This window comes from Dasypus novemcinctus, chromosome 6 (genome assembly GCF_030445035.2).
Source record: "Dasypus novemcinctus isolate mDasNov1 chromosome 6, mDasNov1.1.hap2, whole genome shotgun sequence".
NCBI classification, from domain to species: Eukaryota; Metazoa; Chordata; class Mammalia; order Cingulata; family Dasypodidae; genus Dasypus; species Dasypus novemcinctus.
This window is the reverse complement of record NC_080678.1, coordinates 37958507-37978092: the sequence shown is the minus strand read 5'-3', so window position 1 is coordinate 37978092 and position 19586 is coordinate 37958507. Positions and strand designations below refer to the sequence as shown.

Genomic DNA, 19586 nt, shown 5'->3' with positions numbered 1-19586 from the left:
TCTGTGTATCTATTACCTTTAATATAATTTAAACTGTAAATTAATATAATTTTTAATAATGGCTCCATTTAATAACCAGCTCACAAAACTCCTGAAAATGTAATAACCGACTCTTGTAAGTGGCAAGAGCTGGCCCTCCAGGACTTTAGAACAGTGGTTCCCAGGACTCCCTCCATGGGGAGGGTAAGCCCTTCCCTAGTAACCTTGGTGGGGGGGGTGGTCCCAGAGCGAGGAGCTCCCATCAGCCCCGCTCCTATCTCCCATCCCTGGGGGAGAGGAATCCAATCAGAGGTGGCAGGTGAGGTGGAGACAGCGGGCGAGCCACAGCAGTCGGCTTCTGGTCCCCGGCTCCCCCGCTTCCTGGCGCTTTGCGGACCTCCTCGCTGGTGAGCGGGGCCCTCACCACCTGCGCTGCCCCTCGTGAGGCTCTGGTGAGGATGAAAGGCACCAGGGGCTGAGTGAGCTGGGGACTCGCAGTGGGCAGTGGGTATGCTCCGGAGCCCAGTTCTCCTGGTGATGTCATTTACAGACCTGGTGACCTCGGGCAACTTACCTGGCCTTCTTAACCTCAGTTTTCTCATCTGGAATATGGGGGGCTGATGTGTTGTAGGAACAGTAGTATCTATCTCAGAGTGTTGCTGTGAGGACTAAATACACACTCCGAATAAAATAACTCTTTCTCTAAGTTCTACACAAACCTCCCAAAGGCAACCAGCTGAGGTGGGGAGGGAGGTGAGCTGATATGTGCAGACAGGTCCACTTCCAGGGCAGGCCCTTCAGAAACCCACCCAAGCCCCAGATGGCCCAGCGCCCCGCCCCCCCCCCCCCAACAGCCCCTGGCCTGCTGCCCCACTCCTCCCGCTCCTTGGAGCCAGGGCAGGCGGACAGCTGGGAAGTGGGTGGGGATCCCAAAGACAAACTCTTTCCATGGCTCCAACACAGAGTGTTTTGTAACATTTTCCAGTGGGATTGGGTTTCTTGATACATCATGGTGAGAAAACATAAAGTGGAAGGAATATTAAATTATAGTGAGGGGCACACTTACGCAGAGAAGGAATTTCAGATTAAAGAAAAAAATCCTTCTTGCCTCACAAACCACTGAAAGCTTTACTTTGATTTCCTCTGAGCAAGAGCAAAACATTCCTTCAAGGAAAAGATACAAAGAAGATCCAAATAGCTCTCACTCCTGAGAATTTTACCATGTTTACAGGGGCCTGCATCTGCCCCGTTAACAGTTGTCTGAGAACTCGTGGCAGCTCTGCCTATGCCAGGCATGAGGCCATGTTAGTCCGGAGGGCTTCTTGGAGGTGAAGCCTGGCTGGGCGTGGGGGACACGGGAAAAGGGGATAAAATAGCTCTTGAGGAAATGGTGTCGGGTTCATCTTTCACCATGTCAACCCCTGCGCAGTACACCTTTCTCTAGATCCTTATCACATCGCCTTTGAAAAGAAGTCTAAATTTCTTCAAATGGCTTGTGGGCACCAACATTACAACACAGCATGGCCTGCTAGTTAAGTGCATGGGCTTTGGGGTCAATGGGTCTGGGTTCAAATCCTGGCTCGACCACTTAGTACTGTGGTCCTGGACAAATTAGTTAACTCTCTGAATACCTCAATCCTATTAATAACAGGGATAATGACAGTCCACAACTTCAAGGCCTGTTTTGAGGCTAAGAGAATGTAGGTGAGATGCTTAGACCCAGCAGGTGTAAGGTGTCAATAAATAGAATAAAGACAAATTAAATTAAAATATTTTTATTACCAGCTTACCTCTCCGGCTTCACTTCCTGTCACTTCCCAGAATGTAAGTATCTAGAAAGATTAAATTGCTTGCAATTTTAGACACAACACATGCACTTTCCTGTTGTAGGACTCCCATGCTTTTTTGTGCTTTTCAGTATCTGGCACATAGTATGCACTCATTGCTCTGCTGAATGAATGTTTGCCTAGAATTCCCTTTGCATCTTTCACCTGGCAAGCTCAGTTTAGAATTACCTCCTCCAGGAAGCCTGCCTGCCTGAAACTCAGGTTTGGGCTAATTCTTCTTCCATAGCATCCTATGCACACATACCTCTCGGCTTTGGGGGTACTAAAGCCAAATACCACATGGTACTAAAACTATTTATGCGCTGCTGTTCTATCCTGGACTGTTAGCTCTTCTGAAGAGGAGCCAAGTCTAAGTCATATTTGCATTCCCAATGCCTGGCTTGTGGTAGGTGCTCAATAAATGCTCAATAAGGTCAGTCACTTGCCTCCAGGCTGGAAGCCTACATCTCAAATACCTCCCAAGACCCACAGCCCTTCCCAGCAGGTTTAACAAGAAGCCAGACAACCTTCAGCCAAACCCACTTCCTGTTCCTTCTTTTGGATCAAATCCAGATTTCCCCCCGTCTTGGCTGAAAGAGGAAACAGGAGATTGGGAAGTTTCCTGAAATTCTGGTCCACCAAAGCTACTCTGTTCTTTCTCCACCTGAACCTAGTCACTGAGGCAACAGACAGCCGATGTCAAACCTCATTAGGGAAATGAGGAACTAGGCGACCCGGCAGTCAGGGGTACATTCAGAGGGGCCCTGTAGGCCTGGATATCAAGGCTATGTGCACAGCCTTCTGCCAACCAGCCCACAGACGTTGCATCATTTTGTTTTTCTTGCCACTGAGAGATTAAAAGGAAAGAAGGCAGGAATGATGTCCTCCTCCAGGCCTTTCCCGAGGTATCAAAACAGAACTCTCCCTAGATGCTAGCGTGGCTCTGCTGGGGTGGCCTGGAGGAGCTCACCAGTTTGGAAGTGGGCAGAATCACAGTGGGGCCTGGGCAGTGTCCTTTGGCCAGGACTGAAGATGGGAGAGAGGGGCAGTCTGCCTTACACTGGACTCTCAGAAAAATACTGCTGCCTGCTAGGCAAGCCCAGGGGCTAAGGAGAACAAGGCTCGCTGCCAGCACCCACCTTCCCGCCCCGCAGTGTGCGCTCCCCTGAGGAGGCAGGGACCCCTTCTGGGAGAAGAGGGTTAACAGGATGCACAACATCTTGCTTTGCCCACCTGTAGGTGTTCCAAAGAGGAAACATGCTTGGTAGGGGTGTCCTGGGTGGAGGTAGTAGGCTGTTCCATCCCATAGTCTTCGAGCTGGGACTTTGAGCTAAGAGGCACTTCTACCTTCTAAGAGGATGCTCTTAAGCACAGGGTAAAATGAAGAGGAACATTCCGTTGTTGGGAGGACTCACTGGCCCACAATAGCAGATGATGATGGCACTGTGGTGGCTTCCCCACCACAGTGGGGTCCTTGCCTGGCATTCAAGACCTCAAACTACCTCCCACTACTCTTCAAGCTTCTTCAAGTCTGCACCACTCACTCACATCATCTGAATCTCTTACTTATACCGTTAACTATTTCACTTGTCTTCCTACCTATAACTTCTAGAGGGCAGGCACCTTATCTTACGTATTTCTTTTGCATTACACTTAGCATCCAGCACAGCGCTGGGCACAAGGTGAAGGGCTCAATACATTATTTTGTATATTAAATCCCAAGGCTAAGCAGCCACCCACATTCTGTCCAATCAACAAAACAGATATCTTGGGAGTGCTTGCTTCCTTTTAAAAGTCATGTTCTAGCTATGGGGTATCTGACAATACTTGTTTCTGCTTTTTTGGGTCTGATTTTAACTTGTTTGTGGGAATTTGCAAAGTATTCCAAACATTAGAAATATACCCTTGACAGACAGAGGGTTTGAGGGAAATTTCCTCAGAACAAAGTGTAGACTCAGCAGCAGTATTTTCCAACTTGCCCTTGAGCCCTGCGGTTTCTGCTTGGCTGAGGATCCTGCCCTCAACTGCGATTTCTCTCACTCTTGGTGCAGAAAAGGAAAAAGCACTTGCAGGTTGGGGTGCAACACCCTAAAGTCTGAGGAAGAAGGAAAAAGGAACGTAGTGCTGCAAGAAAAGAGAACAGGAGGATTTGGGGATTGATTTTTATTTGGGCTTCTCACAGTGGTTAGAGTCACCCTGTCTTCAGAACAATCACAGCACAGGAAATGCGTCACCGAGACTGCCCAGAAAATTCTGACCAGCTGAATCTTATTGCTTAAAATACAAATATTCACAATAATTGACAAATGGTAATGTGTCTCACACAGGAATGTGTTAGCATTTGCAAATCTTCCCACTGTAGCACCAAACCCTTGACCAATCCCTTCCTTCTCATTCAACTGGAAAACCAGACTCAATGAAATCTCCCTGGCTCCCTAACTTTCCCTTCAACTCCTATTTCCATCTCTCTTGCTAAGCAGGGTAACCTCCTATCGCAGAGGCCACGCTGTGACCACTGGTATCAAGCTCAGTTCCAACAGTTGCATTTTCTCCTTCTCATGCCTCTAGGGTAAGACTGCAGTGAACCCAACAGTTAACATTCAGAAGTTCCCTTCTTTCACTGGGGGAGAAAACTTTGAGAGGGCCAGAGTTCATCCATTTGATCAGTTAACTGAAGGAGGATTCATTTTGGTAAAACTCTTGCTCCTTTGAGACACTTCAGTGAGTTGTTTGGGGTTAAGGGGGGAAAAAAAAGGTGGAAGGAAAGGCATCTGCAGCCTGCTGACGCTCTCTCACCCCACTCCGGCCATATACCAGCTTGCACGTTGGACCTCAGCAGACGGAGGTAAGCCCCGTGGCACCTGCCAAGCCCTCCTGGCAATTCTGGACAGGACCGACATCTGTGCAACAGCTAGTCCGAGCTTGTCAGTGAAGATCCAATCAATCTTCTATCTGAAATTCCACCTTTGCCTTCTGTCCCAAGTGCCTGGGGACACCAGCTAGGGGCTGATACTGAGGGCCAGGAGCAGCCAAGGGAGGCAGACATGTTCAGAGCACGTTGCTATTCACAGGGAGCAGGGCACAGGCCTCTGAGTGTCCACGGAGAAGTGTGCAAATTGCAGTGATGGGTAGAGTAAAACCTCTACTTAGAGCACAGGATCTCTGGCAAACACAGGGTACTGCCGTTGACAATGCTGCTGAATACACCCAAGTACACAGTCAGACATTTGCTCAGTAAACAGTAAATGCGAAAAATAAATTACCTTGAGAGGGCCATAATTGCTCCAAACGTTGTGGCTAACGTGAGCAGAATGGCTGCTTCAAAGTATATTCACAGGAAAACAGGGTTTGGGGCTCACACACAATGGACAAACAGGTTATCCAAAAAGTCACTGTATTCGCACTTCACTTTGTTCAATGTGGATTTTGGTTTTGTGGAATCTAAATGCAGACACTTGTTCGCCTCACAGCCTTGGATTTGTCTACTTTTGTATGTATTTTTCCCTTTCTTACTAAAACGTCAATGACTAGACTGAGTATCATTGTGCGAGAGTGGAGAAGGGACCAATGCTTCTATCAACAGGGCTTGGACAGGAAATGTTAGTTTCAGCCATTTGCTTTCTCCATTTGGATTATTCCTAGCAAAGCTCAACTGGTCATCTGAAGCCAGACTACAGTGATAAGGATCCTGTGGCTCTTTGGGGCGGCTGCCTCCACCCTCCTACCTGGCCACTTAGATTCTTTACACAGCTACAGAAAAATGAATTGCCCAATTAAAAAAAGGAGGGGGAGGACAGGGAAAGGGCACGAAAACCACAGATAACCAAGGTATTTCTTCCAAGTGGTCAGTTCAAAAACAACAACAACAACAAAACTTATTCATAATCAAAGAGAAAACACTGTGAGAGTCAGGCTACCGGGTTGCCCTTTCTTGGGACCCACAGCCTCCTCTGTCGGTTTGTTCACATAAAACAGTGAAGCATGAAGGCCGGAAGGCCGTGTGCTTGGGATGGGGGAGGGACTGGGCACCTGTGGACCCAAACAAAAGGGCGGAGATGCAGAAGCCGCAACCCCCACTCCCCCATGGTTTAGGGCCTTCTGCTCACCCACAGACGTTCCAAAGAGAGCCCCCGCCTGAGCCTTCACGCAAAGCATCTCTGGCTCAACTGAAGCCAGGTTCTTTGAAGGCCAACTTGGGTAAGAATCCCAATCTCCCCTTTTCCAGTACAGAATTCTTGCCTGCCCCCTGGTAAGGTCTTGTTTTGAACTTGCTTTTGCTGTTTTCAAAAGAAAAGCCAAAGAGAAGGCAGTATGTGATCCTCCACACCTGAACCAGTCTGCAGAGCTGGAGCCTGCTGGGAAGAGGCCCCTCAAGGGTGCACCACCAAATATGAGAGACCAAGAAGCCCCTGTAAACCTCCCGCACAACTGCAAGCAGCTTTCCACCTCCCAGAGGATCACCCCAGGTCCAGCTCTGCAGACACTGGCAAGAATGATAATCTCTGGGCCTCTGTGGCTTCCTTCTGAGACAGGGGCTGAGACCTGTTGCCTTGCCCGGACCGAGACACGGCAAAGTTCTCTTCAACTAAAACTGGAGAAAACATCCATTCCATCACCAAGAATCATCTCAGGACACAGTCCCAGCCCCTTCCTTGGGGGCTTTTAAAACACACATCTCTCAGACCCAAGCAGGTTGCTGAGATACGATATGAAAGGGAGAAAAAAGGGTGGGGGTGGGGTGTGAGGCATGAGTCACAGAACCAACTTCTCAGCCCTCCACAACACTGAGCTTTTGTGGGGGGAGAGGCATCCACACCCCAAACTGTACCTGGAGATGTAGGAAAATGCAGGAGAGGGGAAAAAAAAGAATGAAGTGGCTGCACCACTTTCTCTGAAAGTCATTTAATGCTTCTCTCATGGCTCTCCTCTACCCTGGTTGCTTCGCCAAGTTCCTGGGTGCAGACGGTGCCTGTTCTAGCTGGGAGAGCTGCTGCTCTGGGAGTTTGGGGAGTCCTGCTCATTGATGGTGTTCAGCAGCAGGCACGCGGGTGGTCGTGGGGGGTGGGGGTGCCCAGGCTCTCGGGCCTGCTCCTCGGAAGGCTGGCAGAGCCCTTCCTCCTCGTCGCCAGGTGGCCGCACGTGGCAGCTGTCGCAGAAGTCCAGGGGCCCATCCAGAGCGTCGTCGATGAGGGTGCTGAACTCTTTGAGGTCGTCGTCATGGTGACCCCGGTTACACACACACACCTCAATGCCCGAGTCACCCGTGAAGCGGCGATGCCTGCCAGGTGTCTTGTCTTTGCTGTCAGGTAGTGTGCTGCCATGCTCAGAGCTGTAATCTTTCAGCAGCTCCTCCTTACATTCTGGATCCCTGTCTAGAAAGGACCCTGGGTCCAGCTCCCCCAGGCCGGCCACGGAGCCGCTGGGCTCCATTCCAGGGGCTTTGGTGGCTGCTCGGTCAGCTGGCATGTCAGAGGGCTCAGGGTCAGCGATGATGCTCGGGGGTCTTGTGCTGCTTCTGCTGGGCCCAGACAAGGGGCTGTTCTGTGCCCCCTGGGGGCCCCGGGTGGGATCGGCGCCCGGGGGGCTGCCGCTTGCAGGGCCACACTGTGGAGGCAGCTGCTGCTGCTGCTGTAGCTGGAAGGCACTGTATGGTGGGGGAGGAGTTGGAGGTCGATTCACCACTTCCTCATAAGGAGGTAGTAAATAGTTTGGCAAAAACCCTAAAATGGGGAGGTAGGGAGGAGAAATTACTGTACTGGCAATTGTTCCAGGACAGACTGCAAAGCTCACACTGAACATATGCCCTGTCTCTTCCCACCCCAACATACCCACCAAGTGAGGACTACACAGCTCTTGGTTGTGGGCAGGGGAGTGGGCTGTGAACAATTTTGCAGTGAAAGAGGGACAGATTGGGAGTGACCTAATCTAGCTTCTGGAAATCTGAGAGCCCCTAAACTGCTTTAGAGACAAGGACTTCCTGTCTAGGAGTTAAGGCAGAGGGTCAGGCAAATATGGTGGATGGCCAAGAAATAGCTTCTGCCTGGAACAGACCAGTTTCCACATGCACATAGTCTCATCATGTTTTTTGCTCAGACTGTTCTCTACATCCCATAGGGCTGAGGGGCAAGGGTCCTAACTTAAGACTTCCTGACCACTTTTTCCTTTCCCTCCACCCCTTTCAGATGGACTAGGAAGGCCTTTTCCTGGGAGGTCAGAAATCTGTCTCTCTCTCCAGGCTGGCTGGAGATGGTTTGGAAAGACAAAACGAGCCCCACCCTGACTCAGATTGAAAGCGGGTGTACCAACCAGGGGCAAGGGGCCTCTGTTATCAAGACTTATTAAGAACATGGCAGGTGAGTTATCTTTTGAATGCAATGAATGCCTCAAGGCACAGATGATCTATTTATGATATAATAACATTGCTAGCATTTATTGAGCACTTACTATATGCCAGGCACTGTGCTAAGCACTCAAATCCTTCTAGATATGGAATTCCAACAATTATGACCAAAATTTCATTTTGTAAAACACACTGCAGAATGGCTTTGGACAAATTGCACTGCTGGGCCTCCATTTACCATTTGAGAGGACACATGCACATAGTCTCATGTTTTCTGCTCAGACTGTTCTCTACCCACATCCCATAAGGCTCAGGGTTAAGTATAAGTCTGATGAGCACTTTTCAATGAGTCACCAAGTTTCTTGATTCTTGGGGAATTCTAACACCACCCTCCACACCTGCTGCCCCTTCCAAAGCAGCCTATGCTTAGGTGTATCATATGTAGCAGTAAACAAAATGGAAAGAATTCAGGCCCCTGAACTCCAAATCTGGATTCACTTGTATTATATGTCATCTGACTACTTGCCTTAAAGAAAATCTCCTTGAGGAGGAGAGACCTGGCCAGAACCCAGCTGCTGAGGGACTCAGGGAGCTGCAGCCATAGCACTTGTTCCTCTGTGCTAAAGGTGAGCGCCCCCTCATCCCTGTACTTGTGAGACCCTGCTCTGTGCTGGGCAAGGGGAAGCAACCCCCTAGGCCCACAGGGACCTTGAGCACCAGTGCAGTCTGGACACTGTTTCTGTGCGCCTGGAGTCCTGAGGATGGGGTATGGCGGCTTTTGGTGTACGTACTGAAATAAAATGGCAGCGCTGAGTAGTTGTGGGCTTCCCGGTAGGCGATCAGGTTGATTTCATGTTGCCGCTGCTGGGCCTGAAGGCGGTGCTTGGCTCGGCGGTGGTGGCAGACGCAGCAGCAGCTCAGGATGATGATGATGGTCCACACCAGCCAGAACCCTGAGGTGGGGGAGGCGAGACAGAGAGGCATGCGCACACAGTGAGTGCTAGCCGGAGTGGGGGCTCCCATAACCAGGAGGGCAAGGAGGGCCCCACTACCACACACGGGGGCGAGGACTCTCGTGTAACTCGCCCAGAGAGTACATTTAGAACGCGTGCCCAGTTTTCACAAGCGTTTGTGCATGGGATGGGAGAGGGACAAGGAATGGAAAAGTGATAAGAGCAAAGGAGGTCTCTTATTCCAGGGAGCCTGCAGGGTCCTTGGGGGAGGCAGGAGTGCCAAGGTAACTCCTGAGCCCCATTGGTCCTCCTATGTTTTAGGTTTTGTGGGCATTAAATATGCTTACTTTTTAGTATAGCATATTCTTCCCCTCTAAGACATCTTTGAAAAAAAACACCTCAAGCTTTCGTGGTGCCACTCTCCTCCCCCCACCCTTCACAGCTCTGCTAGAGCTCTTCAGGACAGCTACCAGGCTCACTTTGTGCAGCCAACACAGAAAGAACCCCTCAAAATCCCCTTAATGCAGGAGATTAGCAATTGCAAGGGGTCTTGGAATAGTCTCCTGATAAAAGAATTCTTAAAGTTCTCCTGATGTTACCAAAAGGATCAGTGGCTTTTCTCTCCCATGAATGTGTCTCTAATACAAGAATCACTAAAGTTAAAGGTGGAAAGTTCTAATTGCTTCAGGTTTGACTCTCCCCTAGAGAGTGTAAATGACTTCCTCTATTCCTGACATAAGCCAGTACAATTCCACCTCCCACTGTCCCTTTGCTCTGCAGTTGCATGAGCTTCCAGGCCATTAGCAGCTTTGCTTCTTCCTCCCTGCTCCAGGAAGGGTGGAGGAACAGGGCAGATGGCACCAAGCCCTCTCTTCTCCGGGTAGATTATTTGTCCTTAAGCCCCACTGAATTGTCTCTTGGATCATGCTCAAAGAATCTCAGCAAATCCCAATATAAAACCCCTGTGGTAGTTTGAGATTATTTATGAATCCCCAAAAGAGATTATATTTGTAAACTGGCCTGTTCCTCCAGGTGTGGTACCCTTCGTTCGTATTAAATTCAAAGGATTTAAATTTACTTGGTAAAATCAATTTAGGGCCTTTGATATGACCATGTCAGCAGAGCATAACTCAGGGTTGAGACTCTGCTCCCTTTGTGGACTGATATAAATGGATACTCATGGAAGAAGACACGGAAGAGGTCATTTTGGTCCTGCCTTGTGACAGAAAGGAGAAAGCTCAAATAACTAAAGCGCCAGGAAGAGAGACGAGCCATTTCCCTGATAGTTTGCAGCCAAAGAGAAGAGAGCAGCTGAGTAACCAAAAGCCCCAAGAGAGATCCACCGAGATCTTCTGCAATTTGCTTCAACACATGGCAAGGGACTTTGGTGAGAAAGCAGCCTTGATTTGGACTCTTTAGGGCCTTGTAACTGTAAGCTTTTACCCTAAATAAATACCTTTTAAAAAAGCCAAAAGATTTCTGGTACTTTGCATCACCCTTTGGCAGACTAATATACAGACCAAGTGAAAAAGTCTTAAGTCTCTAGTGAACCCACATATCTGTTTACCCTGTAGCAGTATACTCTCTTTCTGCTCACCTCCTTCCCCAGGGTTCCCCAGTTTCTTCAAGCAAGTATCTGTTTTTGTTTTCTTCTGGACAAGAGCTATTTTCAGGAAAGGATAGCCTTTTATCTTTTTAAAATTTAAACCTAGCTCTCTCTTTTTTTTTGTTTCTCTCCCCTTCCCTGCCCACCACCTCAGTTATCTACTTTCTGTGTTCATTTGCTGTGTGTTCTTCTGTGTCCGCTTGTATTCTTGTCAGCGGCACCAGGAATCTGTATCTTTTTGTTGCATCATCTTGCCGCGTCAGCTCTCTGTGTGTACGGTGCCATTCCTGGGCAGGCTGCACTTTTTCGTCCTGGGTGGCTCTCCTTATGGGGCGCACTCCTTGCACGCGGGGCTCCCCTACACGGGGGACATCCCTGCGTGGCACAGCATTCCTTGCACACATCAGTACTGCACGTGGGCCAGCTTATCACATGGGTCAGGAAGCCCTGGGTTTGAACCTTGGACTTCCCATGTGGTAGGTGGATGTCCTATCCGTTGGGCCAAATCCGCTTCCCTAAACCTACCTCTTGATTAACCTAGTCGTATTAAATTTTTAAAAATTAAAGAGAAACCCCAAACAGTCAATCAAAAATTTTCTGGTCTTTAGCCATAAAGAACCAGATAAAGTTAGGGATTTATTGTACTTTTGATTTATTTCAAAACGGTATGGACCTTAATAAATCAAGTTATAAAATCTGTCCTAAAATAAGGTTATAATCATGGTGCTCAGACTGATGCATTAAGCAAAGCCAATTCACATCTTCCTGGGCAATTGCTTTGAAATTCTTACTTGGTTGTAGGAGAGAGAACTAGGGAAAAAGATTTTTTTCCTTGATGGAAGTTCAGCCAACTCTTGCTTATCCAGGGAACGAATATTCAGTGTATGAATGGAGGGCTCTCTGTTTCTCCCCTTGCTGTTTCTGCAAAATTCCTGGCCTCATTGAGCTCACAATTAAGTAGAAGAGAATATAATTGTAAACAACCACCAAAGAACTTTCAAAAGATCCACACTATGATATATGAACTATGAACAAGATCCTATAAAAATACAGCAAAAGATGGCCCCTAATTCAGAAGAAGGTGGCTAGTTTAAGGCCACTCCAGCAGGAGTCAACTCAGTTCACATATAGTTAGACAAAAAGAAAAGGGAAGGAAGAAAGTAACACATCAACGGAACAGCACATATGAAAGCAGAGAAGCAGAGTGTGTGGAGCTCTACTTCAATATGACTGGAGCTTCAAGACCAAGGGGCCGAGGGGGCATGGTAGAAAAGGAGGCTGATTGTATACAGAAGAAAATATAAGGGCATACATACTAAAGAAAAAATATGTGCTTTCTGCTTACAAAAAATGTGTACTCTATAAGGTAATATCATTTATATTCCTGGTTATGGGCCAATAAGAGGCAAATGGAAATAGCACTGGATTAAGAATCAGGAAACCCATGTTCTAGTCCTAACTCGGTCACTAATTATACAATTGTTCTTGGGCAAAACACACTCATCTGGAATATGAGACACTGAACTAGAGTCTTTACTATCTCTTCCTACCTCAAGCAGCTATCTTCAGGCTAGAGTGGAATTTTTTCAGAATAAGAAGTTGCAGAGGGGAAGAATGAGTGAAAATTTAACAGTCAGAGAACAGCAAAGAAAATCTTCCAGATAGGTGATATGTGAGTAGAGAAGTAGCAATTCAAAGACAAAGAGAATTAAGAAATATGATGTAGCAGTTTGATATAGTTCCGAATTCCACAAACAGATATTGGATTATGTTTGTAATCTGGCCTGTACCTGGGCATGATTAAGTTGTGATTAAGGCTTTGATTGGGCCATGTCATTAGGGGTGGGGACTCACAGATAAAAGGCATGGCAAAGGACAGAGTTGAAGCTCTTTGATGCTGAGGGTTTTTGATGTTGGAGCTTGATGCTGAAGCCTTAAACTGGAGCCCAAGGAAGTAAGCACACAGAGGAAAGAGAAGCAAGCCCCAGAAAGAAAGGAACCCTGAGCCCAGGAAGAAGCAAGTTCTGGAAAGAGAGGAACCCTGAGCCCAGAAAGAATTAAAACCTGGGAAGACAGGAACCCAAGAAGCCTGAACCCTCGCAGACACTAGCAGTCGTCTTGCTCCAACATGTGAAAATAGACTTTGGCGAGGGAAGTAACTTATGCTTTATGGCCTGGTATCTGTAAGCTCCTACCTCAAACTAAATACCCTTTATAACGGCCAGCAGATTTCTGGTATTTTGCATCAGCACCCTCTTGGCTGACTAATACATATGGGATATTAACTGTAGGGTATAAATTATAAACAGTATAAACCCAGAGATCTGCAGAGAATATTTCAGGAGAAAACTGAATTTTAGCTATGTATTAAAGGCTGAACAAAGATTTATTTATTTTTTAAACATTTATTTATTTCTCTCCCCTTCTCTACCCCTTGCCCCCTGCCCCAGTTGTCTGTTCTCTGTGTCTATGTGCTGCGTGTTCTTTGTCCGCTTCTGTTGTTGTCAGCGGCACGGGAATTTGGGTTTCTTTTTGTTGCCTCATCTTGTTGTGTCAGCTCTCTGTGTGTGCGGCACCATTCCCGGGCAGGCTGCACTTTCTTTGGCATTGGGTGGCTCTCCTTACGGGGTGCACTCCTTGTGCATGGGGCTCCCCTGTGCGGGGACACCCCTGTGTGGCACGCACTCTTTGAGTGCATCAGCACTGCGTGTGGGCCAGCTCCACACGGGTCAAGGAGGCCCGGGGTTTGAACCACGGACCTCCCATGTGGTAGACAGACGCCCTAAACCACTGGGCCAAGTCCGCTTCCCTGAATAAAGATTTAGACGGATGGAACTTAGTGCCCTTTAGGACAAGAACATGAGCAGAGGTGTGTTAACCAGTGTATATGTGTAACACACTTATACATGTACAACATATATAATATGTATACTCACACAAATGCATATGAATATATTATACACATACCATACATATGCGTTATGAGATTATTCCTTTTGGACAAAGAAAGTATAAATTTAGTCTGGACCCAAAGTAGGAAGAGTACATTCTATATAGTTGGCAATGGGGATATCTTGAAGGTTTTTATATTTTTCCCCTAAATAATAAAAGTATTGCCTGCTTAATTTAGAAAGCACAGATATAAAAATCAGCTCTATTTTATTAAAATTAACACTTTCATGTATTTTCTACCATTTAATTAGTGCAATTGTTAAAAAATAATTGAGGGAAGCAGATGTGGCTCAACTGATAGAGCATCCACCTAAAATATGGAGGGTCCAGGGTTCGATACCCAGGGCCTCCTGACCTGTGTGGTGAGCTGGACCACGCAGAAAGCTGCGTGCACAAGGAGTGCCATGCCAAAGGGGCGCCCCCGCATAGGGGTGACCCATGTGAAAGGAGTGCACCCAGTAAGGAGAGCCGCCCCGCATCAAAAAAGCACAGCCCGCCCAGGAGTGGAGCCACACACACGGAGAGCTGACACAGCAAGATGATGCAACCAAAAGAGACGCAGTTTCCCAGTGCCACCTGACAATGCAAGCGGACAAGAAGAACACACAGCAAATGGACACAGAGGAGACAAAGGGGGGACAGGGAGAGAAACAATAAATTAAAAAAAAAAAAATTGAGGGAGCAGATGCGGTTCAAGTGGTTGGGTGCCTGCTTCCCACAAGGGGGTCCTGGGTTTGGTTCCTCCTAAAAACAAAAAAAAGCAAACAAGTGAAAAAACCAACTCAGGGGAGTCGATGTGGCTCAGTTGTTGAGCATCAGCTTCCCACATGTAAGGTCCAGGGTTCAATTCCTGGTCCCGGTACTTTACATGAAATTTTTTAAAAAAATTATGGAATGGAATGGGTACAGCTTAGTGGGTTGAATGCCAACTTCACATGTACAAGGTCCCAGGTTCAATTCCCTGGTACCTCCTAAAAAAATAATAATAATAATTGAGTACATTTTTCTATGTTAAGAACTTTACAAATGTCACTTTAAATGACTGCATCATGATTTGCTTAACCAATCCTCAATGCTAGACTTCTAGATTTATAATTTTTAACAAAATTTATTGAAGTATATCACTCATACATGAACATAAACAGTAAGTGTATAGTAATAGTTGTGAACTTACAAAACAAACATACATAACATCATACAGAACTCTCATACCTCACCCTACCACCAATACTTTGCATTGTTCTTAAACATTTTTAACTAATGATTAAAGAGCACCCTGAAAATATTACTACTAAACCAAAGTATTTTCTACCAACCCACCCTAATATTATTTTTATACCATTTATACATGAACATACATAAACAATAGTAAAAGATGAGAACTTATAAAGCAAACATGCATAACATCACACAGGGGTCCCATACATTAACCCTCCACCAACACCTTCATTGTCATGAAATATCTGTTACAAATTATAAAATATTATAAAAATCTTACTACTAATTACAGTCATTATCTTATATTTGGTGTATTTTCCCCCCAACCCACCCTATTATTATCTTTTAAATATATTTTTATGACAGAAGTTGTAAACTTATAAAACATAGATTTTTATGATTTTTTTTTTATATTTAAAAAATATTTAGATGAGTATCTATGTTCTAAGTTTTACATGTTTTTTAAAATTATTTCCTTACATCAGATTTCTAGAAGTGGAACTACTAGGGAAAGGATATATAAAAAGTAACAGATTCGGGAAACGGACTTTGGCCCCGTGGTTAGGGCGTCCGTCTACCACATGGGAGGTCCGCGGTTCAAGCCCCGGGCCTCCTTGACCCGTGTGGAGCTGGCCCATGTGCAGTGCTGATGCGCGCAAGGAGTGCCGTGCCACTAAGGGGTGTCCCGCGCATAGGGGAGCCCCACGCGCAAGGAGTGCACCCGTAAGGAGAGCCGCCCAGCGCGAAGGAGGGAGCAGCCTGCCGAGGAATGGCGCCGCCCACACTTCCCGTGCCGCTGATGACAACAGAAGCGGACAAAGAAACAAGACAACAAGACGCAGCAAAAAGACACAGAAAACAGACAACCGGGGGAGGGGAGGGGAATTAAATAAATAAAAATAAATCTTAAAAAAAAAAAAAAAAAGACACAGAGAACAGACAACCGGGGGAGGGGAGGGAAATTAAATAAATAAAAATAAATCTTAAAAAAAAAAAAAAGTAACAGATTCTTTATGCATACTGCCAGATTGCTCTGTAGGAAATTATATCAACTAACATTCCCATCAGTATTATAAAACAGTACTTGTATCAATTATATTCACTTCAAACATTCAACAATATTATTGAGCACCGATGTGCAAGGCCTTATGTAGGTCCTGGGGATAGAGCAGTGAATAAAAGAAGACAAAAATGGGAAGTGGATGTGGCTCAAGCAATTGGGCTCCTGTCTACATAGGAGATCCAGGGTTCAATACCCAGGGCCTCCTAGTGAAGGCAAGCTGGCCATGTGGAGAGCTGGCGTGCACTGAGTGCTGCCCTGCTCAGGAGTGCTGGCCCACATGGAGAGCTGGTGCAGCAAGATGATGCAACAAAAAAAGACACACAGGAGAGAAAATAAGAGACACAGGAGACCAGGGTGCTGAGGTGGTGCAAGAGAATGATCACCTCTCTCTCATTCTGGAAGGTCCCAGGATTGGTTCCTGGAGACACTTAATGAGAATACAAGCAGACACAGAAGAATACACAGCAAACAGACACAGAGAACAAACAACAGAAGGAGGGGAGAAAAATAAATAAATCTTAAAAAAAAAAAGAAGACAAAAGTCCCCTGTGCTGCCCTCATAGAGTTTATGTTCTGGTGGGAGAGGCAAACAAACAAAAAGATAGGTAAGCAAAAGACAGCGTACACTATATAGTTAAGGAGGAGAAATAAAGAAGAGAAGGCAGATAAGGGTGACAAGGGAGAGGCTGAAATTTTAGACAGGAAAGCCATGAATAGGCTCACGAAGTGGTGATGTTGGAGTCAAGACCTAAAGGAAGGAGGGAGCCAGACATAAGGCCATCTGGGGGAGGCACATTCCAGGCAGAGGGAACAGCAACTGCAGAGGCCCTGAGGCAGAAGCATAGCTGGAGTGCTTGGAGAAAGAGCCAAGTAGCCAGTGTGGCTGGAGTAAAGTGAGCCAGGGGGAAACAGGAGGAGATGCAAAGACGGGGTGCACACCCCTTGGGGCCTTGATAACATCATTTTTTTCCATTCTAGTTATTTAGATAGGTAAAAGGAAAATATCTTTTTATTCTAATTATAGGAGGCACCTACAACAAAACTTGATAAGAGGAAAGTTATTTTTAAGAAAGATCAACCTGACAGGGTTATGCTCAATGAAATAGAAGAAATAAAGGATACCATTTTGGAAGCTTTACAATAATCCACATAGATTGATTGGTTCAATCATTCATTTAAAATACATTTATGGAGTACCTAAAATATAATAGGCATGAGCTCAGCACAAATAAGAGAGACTAAGCACTGGGATAGGAGCAGTGGGAATGGAGAGAAAACAAAAAGTATAAGAGGCATTTGCAAAATAAGTCAATTGAATTTGGTGACAAGATACACCAGGAAAGAGTAAAAAATTCATATGTACTGTAAGTTACTTTAGTGTAGAAAATGTATCTAATTCATTTTGCATTCACCCCAGTACTTTGAACATTATGATCATGCTCAATAAATGGTGAATGGATTAAAGCAAATTGAAGAAATTTTTCTCAAACTGAAAAAGGACCATCAAAGGTAGAGAACAAAGCAAAACCTTGGGGACTGCTCAATTCAAAATGGAAGGAAGAAATCAGGAAGATAAAAGGAAGAGGTCAGAAAAGCAGGAGGAGAAATGAGATTGTGCTGTACCACACCCAAGGAGCCAAACTGGAGAGCAACTGGAGAGCAGCTGGAGAGCAGAGTCAGTCTCGCCTTCGGCCCAAGGCAGTAAGGTCAAGGAAGCTAGGACAGATGATAACCAAGATCTGGATTTGACAATAAAGGAAGTCACTGGTTATGACAGTGGGTTGTAGATGATTAAAGATGAAGCCAGGAACAAGGAAAAGGACATAACTAACTACCCTTTAAGAAATCTTGCAGTGAAAAACAGAAAGGAAAAACAGACAGGTAATGATCCCCTGAGACACAGAACTCTGCCAGAAATGCCTACTCTAGCCTTTGAACATGCAGTGAAGCTCAGTAAGCCTTGAAGAATTATTTTCAACATTCAACCTAGGTGAGATCCCCAAACTAACAGTTTGATTGAATGACTACAAGAAAGATCCCATCCAGAGCATGTATGAAAAAGGAAGCAAATCTTCAACTTTGCTACTAATATCTGGTTGTTAAAGTGACTTTAAGGGAAACGGACTTTGGCCCAGTGGTTAGGGCGTCCGTCTACCATATGGGAGGTCCGCGGTTCAAACCCCGGGCCTCCTTGACCCGTGTGGAGCTGGCCATGCGCAGTGCTGATGCGCGCAAGGAGTGCCGAGCCACGCAAGGGTGTCCCCCGCGTAGGGGAGCCCCACGCGCAAGGAGTGCGCCCGTGAGGAAAGCCGCCCAGCGTGAAAAGAAAGAGCAGCCTGCCCAGGAATGGTGCCGCCCACACTTCCCGTGCCGCTGACGACAACAGAAGCGGACAAAGAAACAAGACGCAGCAAAATAGACACCAAGAACAGACAACCAGGGGAGGGGGGGAGATTAAATAAATAAATAAATCTTTAAAAAAAAAAAAAAGTGACTTTAAGAAGTCAAAGATTAGGGGGGAAAAAGTAGTGATAACTGCTGGTTTGTTGGATATTTAGCTAATGTGAAATAAATCAGCTTACGTCAATCAAGTTCCTTTTTTTTCTGTTGTAGTCTCTGTGATTCTCTGTTAGAAGCTGCTCTCCTCAAACATCCACAGATACTTACCAGTTTTATTCATATTTACGAATGTGGCACTAAGATGTTAGCTGGAAGTTCTGTGTCAACTGATGAGCTTCACTCTAGCGAAATCAGGCCAAAACTCTTATATGCATGGGACTACTTACAAGCAATACTGTCTGTAAGTAAAGTAAACGTCAATTTCTCTTCCTAAAATGCTTAGTTTTCTTGGGTAGTTAGTGGAAGAAGTAGACAAACTCTATGGTCATTATTTGGGTATTTTAAAGCAGACTTTAGGAAAGTCTTTAAGAAAGCGCCTAAGGGGACCACATAATACAGCTAAACCCAGTGGTGAACCATGGACTGCGTTTAACAGTCTAAATATGAAAACGTTCTCTCATGAACTATAATAGATATACTAAACTAATACATGGTGTTAGTAATAGGATGGTTTGTGAGGAAAATACACCAAATATAAGCTATAGGCTATTAAAAAAATAGAAAGTGCCTAAATAACACCTAAGTTATCCTATAATTAGTTAACTATGTTTCTGAGTACATTTCCTTGGGGACAATATTTAAAGTGTGATCAGAGACTCAAAGCAATCCTTGATCCAGAAAAAGGTTAAGACCCACTGAACTAGAAGTATAAAAAGAGGGTTGTTTTTTTTTTTAATTTTTTAAAAAGAAAGATTACGTGCACAGAAGGACACTGGGGAATGAGATAGCTGAGACACACACCCTTGGGCAAGTTACCTCAGTCATACCTCACATAGCACCAGGAAAAGGACATGCTTACTGAAATTCCACCAGCCTATCTCTTTCTTTTCATGTGCTATACTGGGAAGGAAAAGTGTTCCTAGTCATGTACCAGCTGCGTGATCTTCTACAAATGTAAAACTGAATTCCAATTTCTTCATTTTAAATATAGGACTACAAAGGATTATTTGTATGGATCAAAATCTGGGAAAACTACTTCAGGAGAACAAGTCTGGCAGCATGATGGGTTAATAGTATAGGTGTGGCAAAG

General features: G+C 45.7%; 1 protein-coding gene across 2 annotated transcripts in view; it reads right to left on the bottom strand.

Moving 5' to 3' along the window:
- Nucleotides 1–3953: 3953 nt before the first annotated feature.
- Nucleotides 3954–19586, bottom strand: part of WBP1L (WW domain binding protein 1 like) — a 72233-nt gene continuing 56600 nt past the window's right edge. For both annotated transcript variants that reach the window (XM_004478840.5, XM_004478841.5), the window contains exons 3-4: nt 8937–9098; nt 3954–7525 (exon numbers count right to left, since the gene is read on the bottom strand). In XM_004478840.5, the coding sequence (XP_004478897.1) occupies nt 6780–7525; nt 8937–9098 (908 nt within the window). In that variant the 3' untranslated portion in view covers nt 3954–6779. The remainder of the gene's footprint in view (nt 7526–8936; nt 9099–19586) is intronic.